The sequence below is a fragment of the Vanellus vanellus genome (assembly GCF_965231255.1).
Source record: "Vanellus vanellus genome assembly, chromosome: 2".
Classification (NCBI taxonomy): domain Eukaryota; kingdom Metazoa; phylum Chordata; class Aves; order Charadriiformes; family Charadriidae; genus Vanellus; species Vanellus vanellus.
The window spans coordinates 69472867-69489115 of NC_138906.1; the positions used below are offsets into that span (position 1 = coordinate 69472867).

A 16249-nucleotide genomic window follows, 5' to 3' on the forward strand; every position below is an offset into this window, starting at 1 on the left:
GTGAATTTGGGTAATATACTGTAGCTGTAGGATATGCATATACAGAAAACAAATACCCCCTTATTACAAAGGGTACTGTTAACATGTCATGCACTGAAATTCCAAGTCTCATGCTCAAACAAGGTATGATCCTCTCTTACAAAGACAGCTTCTGAAAAATGAGCACTGTGAGCGCTTAAAGAGATACCCCCACACTCTTTTATCATTATTTTACCACAGAGAGAGATTTTTTCAATCCAGTTCTGTATTTCTCATTTTTGTACTACCCCTAATTAGTTATAACCATACTACAACATGTCTTATAGTCCTCCAAGTTGACTCTTAATCGTATTCCTCATGCAACAGTCCTAAGCCCATACATTTTACAACCTCATTTAAAACAGAATTAATTTGGTTGGAAGAAACAATTGGAAGGAAGAGGTAAGCAAGGACGAGCATAACAGTGAAACATCAAATATTTGTTTTTTTTTTTTTTAAAAAAAGAATGACTTCTGGGAATAAAAACATGTCTTTTAAATTAATTACAGTTATTAAGCACAGAATTTAGCATAAAAATACTATACAGGCTTTACTCCAAACTCTTCCTGTGGGTACATGACTAAGTAAAAATATAAGTAATGGTAGTTTTATGAAAACATCCTCCAAACTTCAGAGAATCTGTTACACCATTATTTGTATACTCTTCAGAGTAAATAACTCCTTGTGTAGTAAGACACAAAATGGTGCTCCCAGTAGGAAAATGTCACACAATTTCAAGGTAATGGTTTTAGTTGCTCTTCAGGATTCTAAACCTGAACTTCTAGTGATCACTGTCATTAAAACATTTCATAGAATCATAGAATCATCATAGGGTTGGAAGGGACCTCTGGAGATCATCTAGTCCAACCCCCCTGCCAGAGCAGGGACACCTTAGAGCAGGTTGCACAGGAACGCGTCCAGGTGGGTTTTGAATGTCTCCAGAGATGGAGACTCCACCACCTCCCTGGGCAGCCTGTTCCAGCACTCTACCACCCTCAAGGTAAAGAAGTTCCTCCTCATTTGCTATACTCTCTGTGTTTTCAGAAGACTTCTGTCAAGCTAGAATTATCATAGATGAGGCTGGGTTTTTACAGGCACACAGCCAGAGACTCTAATAATTTCCTTATCTATACACACATACAAGAAAGCGAAGGCTGTAAAGTGAACTTGACAAACATTCATGTTGTTTATACAGATGACCCACTCTGACTTGCTATTAACAGTTTTCTTCTGAAGTGCCTATAATAAAGTTCTCCAAATAACAGCCACAAGTCTAATGCAAATTCCACTTTACCCCAACTTCAGCTGCAGCTTTTAGTTCACTTTCCAGCAAATGATGTTTTCCACCAGCACTGTTACAGAAAGAGTTTAACAGTTGCACTTTCCAAGGCATGGGACCACCAAAAGTAGAAAAAAGCATGCACTTCTGGCAGCCATCATCCTGACATACAAGCAACAGAATAACTAAGAGCCTAGAGCCCAGAAAACCCTAATATCCTTGATAGATTTGGCATGAATGACCATGCTATAAAATGGTGACTAGTAATTTATGAAGTGGCAACAGATCTAATTATGTGAACTGTGGCAGTAAGAGGTCTCTCCATGAACTAACTGAAATCTGATTCAATAATCTGTAGAACAGTGAAGACAGGAGATTAAAAAGATGCAGATATTTGTAAGCGACCTTCCTTTCCTCCTTCCTCTCCTCACTATATTTCCTTGCTAGAAAATAAGGGTCTAGTAGCATTTGCTGATAAAAGGGGAAAGGAATGCTGTACAAGCCAAAATGGAAAGACTGTCCTCCTAAAGCAACATTCAGCTTGCTTGGAGTAATGTTACAGTAAAAAAAAAAAGCTATTCCGGAATGCCTAATGTTTGCCTCCCCCCCAGCCACTACCAAAGCAGAACATACATTTTAAATTTAGGTAATTGAACACTGAATATTCAAAACATACTAATGAAATTAATGGATCTGCAAGTGTTCAGCACTTTTGAAACCTCTCACCTACTTACGTCTCTTTACATGACCTTGTGAATCAAATGCAAGGCAGAAAGGCTTATAAATTTAGCAACTGCTTTATGTAAGCCCAAAGTTAAATTTTATGACACCTGCAGATAACTAATCCTGTGGTAAAAGAGCTTGTAGTCCATCAAAGGTTACACCACTTGATCACTAAGAAGTCTAGACACAAACTTGAATCTACTTTTGTGCTGTGTCTGTTTGGTGAAAAACCCACAAATTTTCATTTTTGGTGCTAATTCAATACTTTTTACAAACACTCAACTCATTTAAAACACAGAAGAAGAGACACATTTGGTAAAGTGATTAGTTCCGACTCCAACTGCAGACAAAAGACAGAGTAAAGACAAGAGTCTAGAGACTGAGGTATAAAATTACAGATAAGTACCAAATACACTCAGCAATTTCTTAGCAGAAAACGTCATCAGGATTTAAAATAGATGACATTTGCATTTGCAGTAGTTAGACTGACAGAACAGATGTACTAAAACCCATTAAAAAAAAAAAGCCTAAACCTGAAAGACTTGTCACGGTTTGTTAGGGCCACGATTTGCACATCTGCAAAATGAGCTCAATGAAATCTCTCTCTGAGAAACCAAAGTGCATTTTCAGAAAGAAAATGAAATACATTCATACTACAAAAAAAAGTGAGGGACATGTTATAGCTTACTTCATAATTACCTGCACTTTGAAAATGAGTAGAAAGATGTATGTAAAAATAGTAAATGGTTATTTTAAAATTATTCTATCAGTTGCTTTCAAATTCTAGTTTCAATAACTAGCACAATAATGTGATAAAGACTGCCACAAAGCCTGGGATAGTTTCAAAACTGCAGGTTGTCTGAAATAGCTGCAGATTTGATGATGACTCATTTAGCCCTTTATCTTTCAAAGTGGACTTAACAATATTCAGTAGCTTAGTATATAGATATCTTTCAGAAGAAAACTATTTACAGTTACATATTATTTACAGTGTTCAGAATTTTCTTGATCATCCAAATAATAGTACTTAGAAGCAAGCTTTTAGGAAGATATTTCTTCACTTCTTATTATTTTAGTCCAAAATTAGCTACTAGAAAATAGAGCAAATTTTCACGCTGAAGACTTCTGGATGGCAAGATACCCACTTGCACAAGAAATTTAGACAGAGAGCATGATAAACAGCTGATTGCCCACATAAACTTTTATGGTACGTGTGACAATGCCCAGAGTAAGAACAAGGTCACAACAGAAGGCTAGAACCTGGGAAACAAATTACAGCTTGTGAAATTGCTCAGAAAGGCAAGAGCAGCCACACTGAAACACATGGACGAAATTACATTGAGAAAGTGGACGAAAAAACTTTCCATTCAGACACTCAAATATTGCTGTAAAAACTGAGGCTAACATGGATCTACAGCATGATGGGGAGGAGACAGTAGCTGAGCCCACTTCGCTCCCGGCCACACTATTTTACCTTGCAGCAGCCTGTCTAAACATCCAAGCAGATGCAGCCTGGCTGCCGCTGCAACGGAAGAGACAAAAGTCATGGCAGATCAAAAGAAATACGAGACAGTCACTGATGAATCCCCCCAAATCCTTAAAAACAGAATTAAGAGGCAGCCTAGGAAGCTGCTGAAGCTACCATTTGGTGGCTTAACTCCCCGTAAAGCAACAGGGAAGAAAGGAGCTTCCCTGAAGCCAGCTGTCCCAAAGGACTACGTAACACCCTCTCTCAATTTGGACAGTATTCTCCAGTTGCTTCAGACATTCAGCAGTTGTCTGTAATTGCCCGGCAACTAAGATTTGAGTTTACACCTGAGTGACTAATCTGCATCCAAGTTTGTGATTTATTTTCCACTGCACTCATCTACTTTTGGGCCTTTGCTTTCTTTTTCCAACTGCATGTAATTACGTACCTACACATGCTGAGAAAGCGATACTTGATTACCGCTAAAAGTATCTGAGGCTAGGACAGGCTTACTACAGGCTTATAGTCTGATTTTAATGAAGAGAGGAAGTAGTGCAAAAAAGAACAGAACTTTCTGCCTGGCAGAGCTGAGGTTCTCCCCTCTGGCAGCCCAAATCTCCTGGCTTTCAGATAATATTGGAAAGTTCAGATGTTTCCAGTACAAATTATGAGACAATCTCAAGTGAACAGCGGCAGCCACACACAATTAATGCTACATTTCTATCTCAGAACACAAACAAAAACTAACTGCGAGGCAAACCCAGCTTTTCCTCAGCATTATGCTATTTCCCAAAACAGAAGGTATAATGTTTCAGCCCAGTTCTAAATTTCTATATTTTTTTTTTTATTCCTCTAGCTTTTGGGTTTAAAATTCTCTTACCTTATCAAGCAGCAGTAACAAGGAAAAATTAATATAAACTTTGATGAACATTATAATCGCTTCACGAACCAGACAGGTAAGAGAACGTAGTACGGTCAACAACAGCAAACAAGAAATTTGGAAAACACATTACCAGTCTAAGGATTTTTTAATGGGTAGATATTCATGTTGCTGATTATTCAAGCAATTACAGAATATGACATTCAGATCTCAGGTTTCTTTAACTAAAATATATTCCACTTGTTTGTTTTTAACAACGAAAGTAAATTTCAGGGGATTAAGTTCCAAAACTTAGAGATAATTAAAGCAGTCTTGCTCTTTTTGTAACTACAAACATCACCTTTCAGAAATATAATTTATGCTGAATCTTGAAAGTTGAGATCACTTGAAAAACAGTTCACATTTTGATATAATGACACCACAATTAAAAGACTTTCTGATATAAGACTAAATTGGTCCCTGGATTTAATTTGCTTAGCAGCAATTTCTAAAGCTCCTACATTTATAGTTGCAAACACATTGAAATTAATATCTCATCCAGGAATCAGTCTTGGGAATAGTCTTTCCAGGCTATTGCATTAGTCCCTAAAGACTAAAGATTAGGGGACTAGTCCCTACAGACTATGTAAAAATTGAACACCTTCTAAATGCATCAGCACATCCTCATTTCCTTTATACTGTTGCTCTCTAGAATAGTTTACAAATGTACCTTCAGTAAATATATACACACATACACATATAATATCTGTAGATCATCTACCCACCTATCAACTACACAACAGTATTTTTATGAATACTTGACCGTAATGACATTTCAGTGAAAAAAAGAGTGCAAAATATCAAAGAAGGAATTTCTAAAAGAGGATAAAACAAGGCTTCTGTAGTTCAGTTTTTCAGTCTAATGGATTTGTGTTTCTGGGTTTCTATTCTACACATTTGGCTACCGATGTTCAAAATAAACAAAACATGTTGTCACCTGGCTGGGGAGAGAGACTCTAAAACCAAATTGTTGCATATCAAAAGACTGCACTAGAACATCAATATTCATTTTTAAAGCTCATTTCCAGGGTTCCTGCCTGAAGAAAGTGTCCTCAAAGAGAAGAAAAAAATGACATGTCTAACTTCACAGTCTCAGAGGGTCTAGAATGCTCCATTCTTTTAAAAAGTGAGTTTCAACACAAAAAGTAACTGCTCTGGAGAACTCTAGCTTCTCTATATGGCGTTCTGTGCTCAGCAGGATATGAATAAATACGCGCTCTCAGGGGATACCTCTGCAATCACTCCTGGCTCTCCAAAGGAAGGGAAGGTGTTTGCTCCTTCTGGGAGAAAAATAGCCTCTCAGTGTTTTGCTGGCCTGACTGATAAAACAAAGATTCAGGAATCACTTGGTATCTTTGGGGTTCCAAAACCAAAAAGATGACATGGCTCATTGTTTTCCTTCTTCCCTTCATTTTTATTTGCTGTGCTTAATTTTTATTTGCTTAGATGTTTGAATTCAAGTTACTAAGCCTTGATGTGAGGCTTTACTTCTTCAGCAGGTCAGCCTATAGAATTATTGGTTTAATAGAGTTTTAGGTGAATATGCTACCAAAGTAGATGTCATGTTTTAGAGATGAATGCGCCACTACGAATCTACTGATAAGATGCTGTACACTTGGTGTAGGAAGCTTCTAAATGACTTTATGGCCCTAGTAATAGAGAAAGGTTCTACTTTTGGTTTACTTTTCCTTTTTGATAAACGGAAGATGGAAATAATCCCTTTTGGCGATTAAAGTAGTTCAAACACATATTTAATTTTAGCTACTCTGGCTCTAGGCTCTGGAGTTGTCTTCAGCAATGTTAAGTCCAGGCAATCTTTGTGCTCAGATCTTTATGGGAATATCTATATGGGAATGTAATAGCTGGCTCCTGCTGTAAGAGGAGAGACTACAAATGAAGACACTATGCTCTTAAGTGCAAAAGGAAAAAAAAAATTATTAGTTTTACAGATGTGCACATGTTCAAATATCCAAAACATTTTCTGTGCCTTGCAGAGCTTCCTCATCCTGCTGCCATATGGTACAAAGAATTTTCCATCTTAGTATTTGGAGGCTGTTTTCTACCAGCAACCAGTAGACAATTTAGTAGTTTCTTAATAAGCAGGATAAATAAAGCTTATTATTATTTAAAAATAAGACATCAAGGCAATTATTTCTTCCTCGTTAAGTTCACTACAAAAAAAGCCTGTGGAAAAAGACGTATGTCATAGATTACTGTATATTCAATGACCAGCTGTTTTAAATTTGGATATTAAGTAATTCACTCTTCTGTGTGCAAGAGCTGAATGATTTAATAAATTCCCTTATGCCCCAACATGTGCCAGCTTTCCTAGGTTATCGAAAATCCAGCTGCTGTTATGATAATAGCTGCCAATGCTACAACTACTGAAGAGAATAATGAATCAGTTCCAAGTCAACTAAAACATAAACTGACACAGTTCCTATTTAAGCTACATGGGAATACAATATCTCTGTTAATTAAAAACTAACACTGACCCATAGTCACATAAAAACTATGTGCCAAGAATTCATGTACATTGTTTAAGGTGGAAAATTAATGCCTGATCAACCTGTATGGAGACAAGCAGCTCCATTTCCATCAGTAGTCATAGATGCATAGGAGTGTCCAATAAACTACACATACAGTTCGCAAAATAGATTCTATTCTCATGCAGTTTGCTTTTGTTTCTTACGTAATTCCCATGCAGCTCTTGCATGACATGTTTTACATAGCTAGACTGCCAGATTTTTCAATGATCGTGAAAAATTGCTTATGAAAATGATTATGAAAATTTGATTTGTTTATGTACAAGTATTTTAATGTAATTTAAGAGTCAAAGGTACACAAGTCCACTACCCTTAATTCATTAAAACAAGCTCACAAACCAGAAAAAAAGCAGATAGAGAAAGCAGCCAAACAAGGGGACTGAAATAATTCTCCAGACAGCTATTTTTAGGAAAATCAGTGCAGAAATATCCAGCAAAATATGTCAATATTAAATTTTAAAAGCTAAGAAAAGACTTCCTTGGATATCAAATTATTACTTTAGTTACAAGAGCTTTGCAAGTGAATGTAACTTCCATCTTCAGGCCAGCATAAGTAAACAACACATTAGGATGCACACTTTTATTTCTCACAATTAACTCTGTTGTTAAGGGAAATAATTTTGAAATTATCCTCGAAATCATCAGTCTCGTAAGCAAGACTAGAGTATTACTATATTGATGTAAATATACATCAGCTATAGGACATAAAATCCTTCTTATTCACAAAAACCCCATCCAACCCGTTCACATTTGCTAGAGCTGGATCATCTCCAGTACACAAAGTATACAATGCTCAAAAGCCACATTAAAGAAGACTTCAATAACTTTAACTTCAAGCAGTCTATATATAGTAGTTTAAGCATAAAAAGAAATTTAAGAATGTATTATTTGAAAAAGATTAGGAATATACTGACAAATTAAAAGCATGTCATGCAGAGACTTAAGATGCTTATAAAAGCTCAAGCAAAGGGGCAAACCACATCAAGGGGCTTACAGAAAACTCAAAGACTTTGAAAGCTTAAAGCAGCTCATTCCTTTTCATACCTGAATTATGAAGTTGCAAGTAATTGTGTTTTCAGCCACATGTTCTCGACATTGAAAAAACCCCAACACTGTTATTTTCTCAAATACTAGTAGACTTACTTTTCTTTAAGGAAATCCACTACTTGTTTGAAGTCTGCAATGCAGTATTCTCTTTTCATGTCCATGAGCACACTGTCAGAGGCTGACTGGACCGGTATGTGCAGAAAAGCATATACTCTTGGATGATTGAGAATCTTCGCCATTTCCTATGAGTTATTCAAAAAGAAAAAAAGATTTAAAGCATTATGAAAACAATATACAAAACTCCTTTAAATTAATATATGCGGAAAGTATCAGTAGAAATACTTCTGCCACCCAAACAATACTGAGTTGCAGTGGCCCAGTTTGAAACAGTAGGGACAGGTGAAATTTGGAAGCAATTTTGTTTTTAAAGAAAACGAGAAAAAAGCTATGGGATTGCATTCCGTTTGAGATAGGGCTGACATTCCCTACATAGTATTGGTTATCCAATTAAGAGAAAATTTTAGAGGCAAAGTACTGTGAAAGTCAGTGCTTTCAGACAGCGGCTGTTTCCAATTTCAGACGATGGGAAGGGTTAGCTGCTTTCTTGTCGGAGTCAAATAAGTTCTCAGATACCAATAGGAGAATGTTTCTAATTGGAGTACCCTTAAAGTTGGCCATTTGCTAATTAAGGTATGTCTGACCATTTGCAAACTTGCTCCAATACTGGTCTGAAATATCCTACCTGTGTTATTTCAGAGATAAGACCCCAGGAATTAAAAATGTTTAGCTATAAAATAATCAGGGGGCAGCTAAAAGCAGAGTGACAGCTTGAAAAGAGACAGAAATGTTATACGTTTGGTAAAAATACAAAAGGTCAGAAAGAAAAAGAAGTAAAGGTAATAGCACAATGCAAACAAACCCGCAAATCAAAGCCAAACCAAACCTCTGATTGAGGTTTGGCAGTGAACATGAGATGGAGAACAGAATACAGTGGTCACATTTCTTTCATTTTTATTATTTACACAATTAAGGACATACGGTCTAACAAGAAAGTGTAAATATTTTTAAAATTTGAGACAAAACAGCGTCTAGATTGTGTACAACATGGTCTGATAATCTTCACCCTGCAAAAAATAAGTTAGTTTGGACAAAGAACACGTATTACAGACAACCAGGTTTTCACTTAAGGTTTTCCCTTTCTCGCCACGCAGTGGGCATACAGGACACGGCCTGGGACCGAGCGCTGCACTGCCTGCTCTTCTGCCATCTGCATTCTGCACGCTCCGGTCAGGCTCACTAAGACCACTTCTCCTGTTTTCTTTCACAGCATACATATTCTGTCTGACAACAAATACTGCTGCCACATTTAGTTGTTAAGTTGCAACTATTCACAAATTCTTTCCAGATCATTAATCAGCAATATTAGTCACACATCTAGATTTTCTCTCTGTATTTCTACAGGGTTGGCCTAGATTGTTCTAAGAGAAGGTAAACACCCTTGTGCTTTTTAACTTTCAGGTACCCATCTTTTAAAAAAGCTGATTTTTAGAGCAAGAAGAAAAAATGCTCTCTGAACACACAGCTTTCATCTGACAAACATGGGTAGAAAACCAGAACTCTCTCATATGACTTTTGAAAGCAGTTTTGAAAGTTTCTGTCTAAAATTTATTACACAAATGTCTAAGACAAGCAGTTACATTATTTACTGGCATATTTACTCTATCTCAGGCATGTAAACTAAACATTACAGTAATAACTATACTGATAACGGAGGGCATACAATTTGATGCACAGAAAGGCTGTGTGCAGTGAAGCGGGCTCTCAGTGGAAGCTGGAGGTAGCTGGCTTCATCAGTAAGAGAGTAAAGAAAAGGCCACCATGCACCCATAAAAATTTTATGTCTCCATTTCAAATGGAATCATTTGCCTATGCTTTTAGTAATTGTAGGTGTTCAGCTAGAATATATTTTCAAAATGAGACAGCATAGAACAAGTTCTGTAAAATAAAGTATCAAAACAAGGAAAACTTTCCATCTCTTTTAAGCTTTAGAAAATACTGTGAACGTCATTTATATGAAGCACTCCAGTAGTCATCTGTGATTTTTTTGCTTATCAGTAATAAAATATGTTTCTAAATTATGAGAAATGGCAAAAGGGCTGGAAACTAAGCTATGTACCACAAGCCTATTATTCTGCTTATCTCTTAGTTCAAAGCACTTCATTCAATCTTCAAAACAGATTTATAATATAAGAACCCAATAAAAGGCAAGTTTCATAACATGTTTCTGAATCTGCCAAGTTCTTAAAAATAACTCACACTACAACACAGAAAAAAACTTAATTCTTTCTCACCCCTCTCAAATTCGGCATCTTCTGAATAACAGCCTCTTTAATATGTGATCACTTTGTGAATTCTTTTTGAAGGCACTAAACTATTTATTAGATTTTCTAACTACAAAAGGGTTATTTTATTCCAGCTTTTGTAAGGCTGAGAATTATTTGATAGGATAAAAACAGATTTCTATCCCAAACAAACACAGGGAATATTATGTTTAAAAATTTAAGATTTTGTTCTTTCACCATTGCATTCATACTAAACAAACCTTACACTTTTAAACCTTAAAATAGCGATTGATTCTTTCCATGACAGTAGCTACTTTTAAATTGTGTACAAAACCAGCCACACATTGCAGGCAAGCAGGAACTAATAAAAAAACCCCATAACTACCTTGTATTTACCTGTGTTAAAGATACCATACATAGTAAAGAATGAGAAACTACCTCGTTTTACCACAAAGTTTTGGTTTTCAAAGTCACAAGTGAGGAAGTTCTCTAGTTATGTGAAAATGTTGGTTTCTTTTGTCTTCCTCTCTTCTTTGCCATAAAAAATGAAAATTTTGCTGCAAAATACGAAAAGTGAAAACCAAATCCTGAAATCTAAAAAGTGTTTTCCTACCGAGAGGATCTGGAAAAAAAAAAACACCCACCCACCCCCAAACCTGCTACTTGCTTATCTTATGGGAACACGCAGAATCCTGTTGGTTTCACATTTGATCTCCTTCAGCGGTATATGGACGAGAGCTTTCAACTACACTTCCTGTCAGAGGAATTAAACCAACAACGTTCAGCAGCCATCGTTAAACACGATTCTACTCAAAACGGCTTCTTCTAGTTATCCCCCATTTGAAAAAAAACAAAATCACATTGTTTCTGCAATCACTGTTATCAATATCTTTTAGGATTAAGAACACAATTGTAGTAATTTAAAGTAATTTCCCTTGCTTCTGTCCTAATAGGACACAAAATACCTGGCATTAATTAACTGAACTTTTCAACTGTCACTAGAGGTCCCTGTATGCATTAAGAGCCATGAAAGTAAGCTGAAAAACATTATTGATAATTACACTGCATCATTTTGTTTTAGAAAGATGCACATCAGTCCCCCAATATCAAAGAACGTGCATTCTTTAGAAATTAAATTGCTTGTCATACGTACCAGAAATGCATGTATAACACACACGTTATGTGTCTGGAAACCCTAATACAGCCTGGTTATTGGGGTCACAGGTTTCAGATATGTTCTGGACACTCAAAGCTCCTTCTAGAGAAGAGAAGGTTGCAAACAACTCTTTCTACTGTGAAGTCCTTTCTTTGCGTACTTTCTGTATCTAAAGCTACACAAAATATGCCACATGTGCTTTAAGCACGGAAGTCCAAATGAGCATATTCCTTTATTTTCAGACACAGACCTGAATCAAAGGCCCCAAAGATAAACTGATTTCCCATGAAGTACTTCAGGATCATCATTATTAACTTGGTGAATTTAACAGAATACAAATTATTAACACAAACCAGAAGACAGAAATACCTGACGACTCACTGTTTCTTTGTCATTCATTTTCTACGTACCATTAAGGCTCTTGAATTTAAATTTTAGAATCAGAAACTGGGAGTGAGCAGTCCGGAAGGAAGCAGAATAATGAACTAAACAAAAGTTTTGCATCATCGCTTCAGAAGCCTAGATAAACCAATCTTCCAAACTTCGTAAGCGTTCAGGTTGTTGAGGGATATTAGTTGTTTAGCGTAAATAAGTAACACAGGTATAAATACCGCAGTCTAACCCAGAACTTTTAGGTAAGATTGTTCCAGTCTTATCTACACCTAAATGTACATGGAAGTACAGTACCACATAGGTTTGATTAAATTACAGCTATGTGCTGAAGAGTCATACTTAGTCAATGCTGACAGATTTTCTTATACCACAGATTGCACAAAGAATACCAGATTTCATCACTTAATAAAACTATTAGTTAATATCCCTGACAGAACTTGAAGGACATCATGGGCTAATGCATAATTGTACTTTACAGTGTCTCAACATTCTAAGCTTAACATCTGTTTCCTGTTGTTTTTTTATAAATATATATATTTTTTTTTTTTACAAAGTGCTTTGCATTACTAGATATAATTACATATTTCAGTTAGAAGTAAAAATCCATCTGGAAATAATAAAGAAACAACTTTTGAAAGAAAACTTCTGTCTTTAATCGTGACTGAAACAGCTGATTGCCTTTTCCCCCATTCCCTAGAATCTAATAATGCGTACATGAATGAAGGGAAGCACTACACAAAAATGACATTTTATGTAAGAACGAAAAGGTCAAAGAGTAGCACAATTTGGTCTAAGATGACTTTAAAAAAAAAATAAGTCATCTACATTTGGAATCTAATAACGTATGTGAAATATCTTTTAGGATACTGATCACATAGGAAATAATTTTTTCCAGTTCTTAGCAGCTGGTATACATCAGAACACAAGGCACATTGCCAGAAAGATTTTTATCTAGTCAGTATATTTTATCCCAGCAATTACAACACAAATTTAACCATCTAACCAGCAAATCAATCCTTCTGTTTGGAATGACACCACGTGCAACCATAGAGAATCACAAAGACAATAAACATCAATATCTGTGCATCTTCATGTCAGTATCAGCAAGCTGTTCAGACAGTGATTCTTTCCCCTAACCTAAAGCAGGCAAAAATCCAGTATTTGAATTCTGCCTCATGCTTGAGTCACGACGATCTGCATAACTTGCTTCCTAGGAAAAGGATTTTGTCCTCTGCCAGCAGCAAAGCCCAAAGAAACGCTCATCCATATGGAAACATGACAAAATGGCACTCCCTCAAAACTTCTTCCCCTTGTGGCAGATGTTAGTTTGGGATATGTCACGAGGGGTGTCTGCTGACTGTTGTCTTTCAGAAGCCCAGTGGTGCCAACACCAGCACGGTCTGGACAAAAATCAAGTGGCCGTGGTCCATTTTATAAATTCCTCTGCTGTGGTGCAGTTCAGGAACAGATGTGATCTTGTGATGCAGGCATGGCAACAATGACACAGTACGATTGAGTCTGGAAAGCCTGTAATGGTTTTGTTAAAACTAATGAACAGGGAACCTTCCCCCCACTTCCCACCCCCCATGAGTAATGGGGCTGTAAAAACTGAAGAACGTGTAGGGTGTATAATCGCACACCTCCCCCAGGACACTGTTTGGAAGGCAATGCCTCCCCCTCATCTGTATGTGGGGGAGACGTAATGAAGCCGTATGACGGACAAGCTTAGCGGCAACCCATACCCCATGTAATATAACATGCCTTATGCCCAGGTCTTTATCCTATCATTAGGATAAAGGGAGGTCACACTGGAGTAGTTAGTAGACCACACAATTCTGACCAATGTAATTTGAAACTTATAATCAGATCTTTGGGTTGCCAGATGGAAGGCAAAAATCTGTTTTGTCATATGAGAAAAATGCCTTCTACATTACCAAACAAAAAACTGGTATTAGCGCAGGCCACCCTTAGAAGTGGATACAAACCAGACTGCGAGCCGTGATTTGCTGATAGGAGAAGGAGCCGTGAGAGCCATATGCTCGGCCCTGGCTGTTCCCAGCTGCTCTCCTAGGTGTGGGATCTCTCTACTGCTTCCAACCTCATAAAATAGACAACCCTAGCTAGCTAAGCAATTTTTTCTCCCTCATTGCTACATATTTAGCGTCATCTCTTGAAAAACGAAGCCAAACGAAAACCATCTACATGCCTTCAAAAATTTGCCACATCTCCTTTTGTTAAAAATGAGGACAGGCTAACTACAGCTCTTGCAAAAAAAAAAAAAAAAAAAAAAAAAAGTTATATTCAGATAATACTAAAATACAATACTGTATTTTCAACCTTCGGTTGAGGTTTGTTGCATCCCTTCCCATGAGTCAGTGCACAAACAAGGAAACACACAGCACCGAATACTAACTACCTGATTTTTACTTTTAAACACAGAAATATCAAGAACTCTCCAATTCAGTTAACAATTACATACTTTTCTCTCCAAGATATGACTCTCAACCTGGATATACACGCTATAGCCAAGAATAGAAAGAGCCTCTGCAGAGTACCATTCTGTCCATTTATCTGATAAAAGCAGTAATTCCCAGTACAGATATCCTAGCCTGGGTTGCCGAAATACTTCATGCTAAGATAACCGGTATCCCTACCACAGCCTGCTTCCAATATCTAAGTAGGACTGACTTTAAGTTGTGTAAAATGTAAAGCATCATGGGTAGAGGCCGATTGCTTATTACTGAAGTCTGCATGGAACCACGAGCCCAAACACAATGTCTGAGTCCCTGCAAGCGTGTCACCAAAACACAGCTGATTCAGCAACACAGTCAGCATTAACAGTACCCCACTAATTTCCTCACAGTATTGCGCACCTTCAGTTCCCATACGAACTGATGGAAGTTGTGTGGCTGGAAACATGCAGTAAACGGTTGAGTGCTTTCAAAGATGACACCTGTTACTGCTGCTGCTGCAGCCATCATTACAATCCTAAAGAGACTTTGTGGAGCTTCAGTGTTGCTTGTCCAGTTTCAATCAATAGATTCACTACAAAGTAAATTGTACATTTAATTAATGGCTAGAGTGATGGCTTAATGACTTAAAGCTATCCAACCAAATAGCTAATGCTAATTCCTTATGAAATTATTAATTCTGATGTGCAAGAAAATACACACCTTTTAATTTTCTCCATGGTGCTGTCTAATTTCTCATTAAGCACTCCTCAAATGAAATATTTTTTTCCAGAAGTAAATTAATACTCCTCTTTGCAGTATGTAATAGAAACACATATTGGGACGTTCCCTAAAAGAATGATTTATTGCAACAGCAGACTGCTACTTTAAATAACTCTCTATCTCAATCATATTTTATGCTAATAAAACCTTGAGAATGGATTAAAGCATAGAGAAGCACACACTTACAATAGGCGAGTAGGACTGTCACACTACTTTTTCATCTTCAGAAACCTGGATGAGTGAAATGGATTGCTAGTTTCATCCATACTATGCACTTGTTTACCACCTCAAAAATAAGAATCCATTATGACCTCAAAGAATCGATGGTTTCTGCTCAGAAAGATGACATAGAATGGATGGGACACCCCACCACAGTTCAACTGCACCAAGACACATCAGTACCAGGAAGCCTCCCTATTGTTTCCCTCTATTTCAAACAAGCAAGTACAATACCTAAAACAGAATCTGCTTTAGCAGGTTACACCAGAAGGAAAATAGTGGTAGGTTTTAATCAAAACCTAAACCTTTAGGAAACTGCAATCACTTTCTTTCTTTTGTAGATATCCGATTCACTGAGCTAAATTTCATAGCAAAACAGATTAAAAGTATTCAAAAACTTGACAACAAGACTGATATCACAGAATTTATGTTCTTCAGCTGCTCTTGCACATATAACCTAACTAAACTAACTGAATTCAAAGACTGGGTAGAAAAGATTTTATGTCTTTTCCTCAACTCACAATGGTACAGAAATCCAAAGCAAATATTATGTGCGGTTTTATAAAACTTTCTAGAACACAATACATTTCCTTTTTCTCATTTTTAAAGAATACTTACCTCGAAAAAAAAAACAAATTTTTTTTAAACAAATGCCAAAGCCTAATGAAGCAAGCAGTCTCACTGAAGATTATGTAGATGATGTTGCAAAGCATAGTGAATGTGACAGCTCATCTATCATAGAAGACAAAGGGGTTTATGCATCTAAACTAAATAGAAGCTTTTGGAACAGCATGGAGAGTAGTTGCTAGAACTTTACTTAATACAAATAACTAGGAAAATGAGATCTTATTTGTTTATCGACAAAGGCAGAAACATTAAAAGAAGATGGCACAGTTTGTTATGTAA

The 16249-nt window shown here is 36.7% G+C and overlaps 1 protein-coding gene across 1 annotated transcript in view; it reads right to left on the bottom strand.

Moving 5' to 3' along the window:
* Positions 1 to 16249, bottom strand: part of CDKAL1 (CDKAL1 threonylcarbamoyladenosine tRNA methylthiotransferase) — a 433436-nt gene that overhangs the window by 136636 nt on the left and 280551 nt on the right. Inside the window, exon 11 of the mRNA XM_082499568.1 lies at positions 8097 to 8242. Within this exon, the coding sequence (XP_082355694.1) occupies positions 8097 to 8242 (146 nt within the window). The remainder of the gene's footprint in view (positions 1 to 8096; positions 8243 to 16249) is intronic.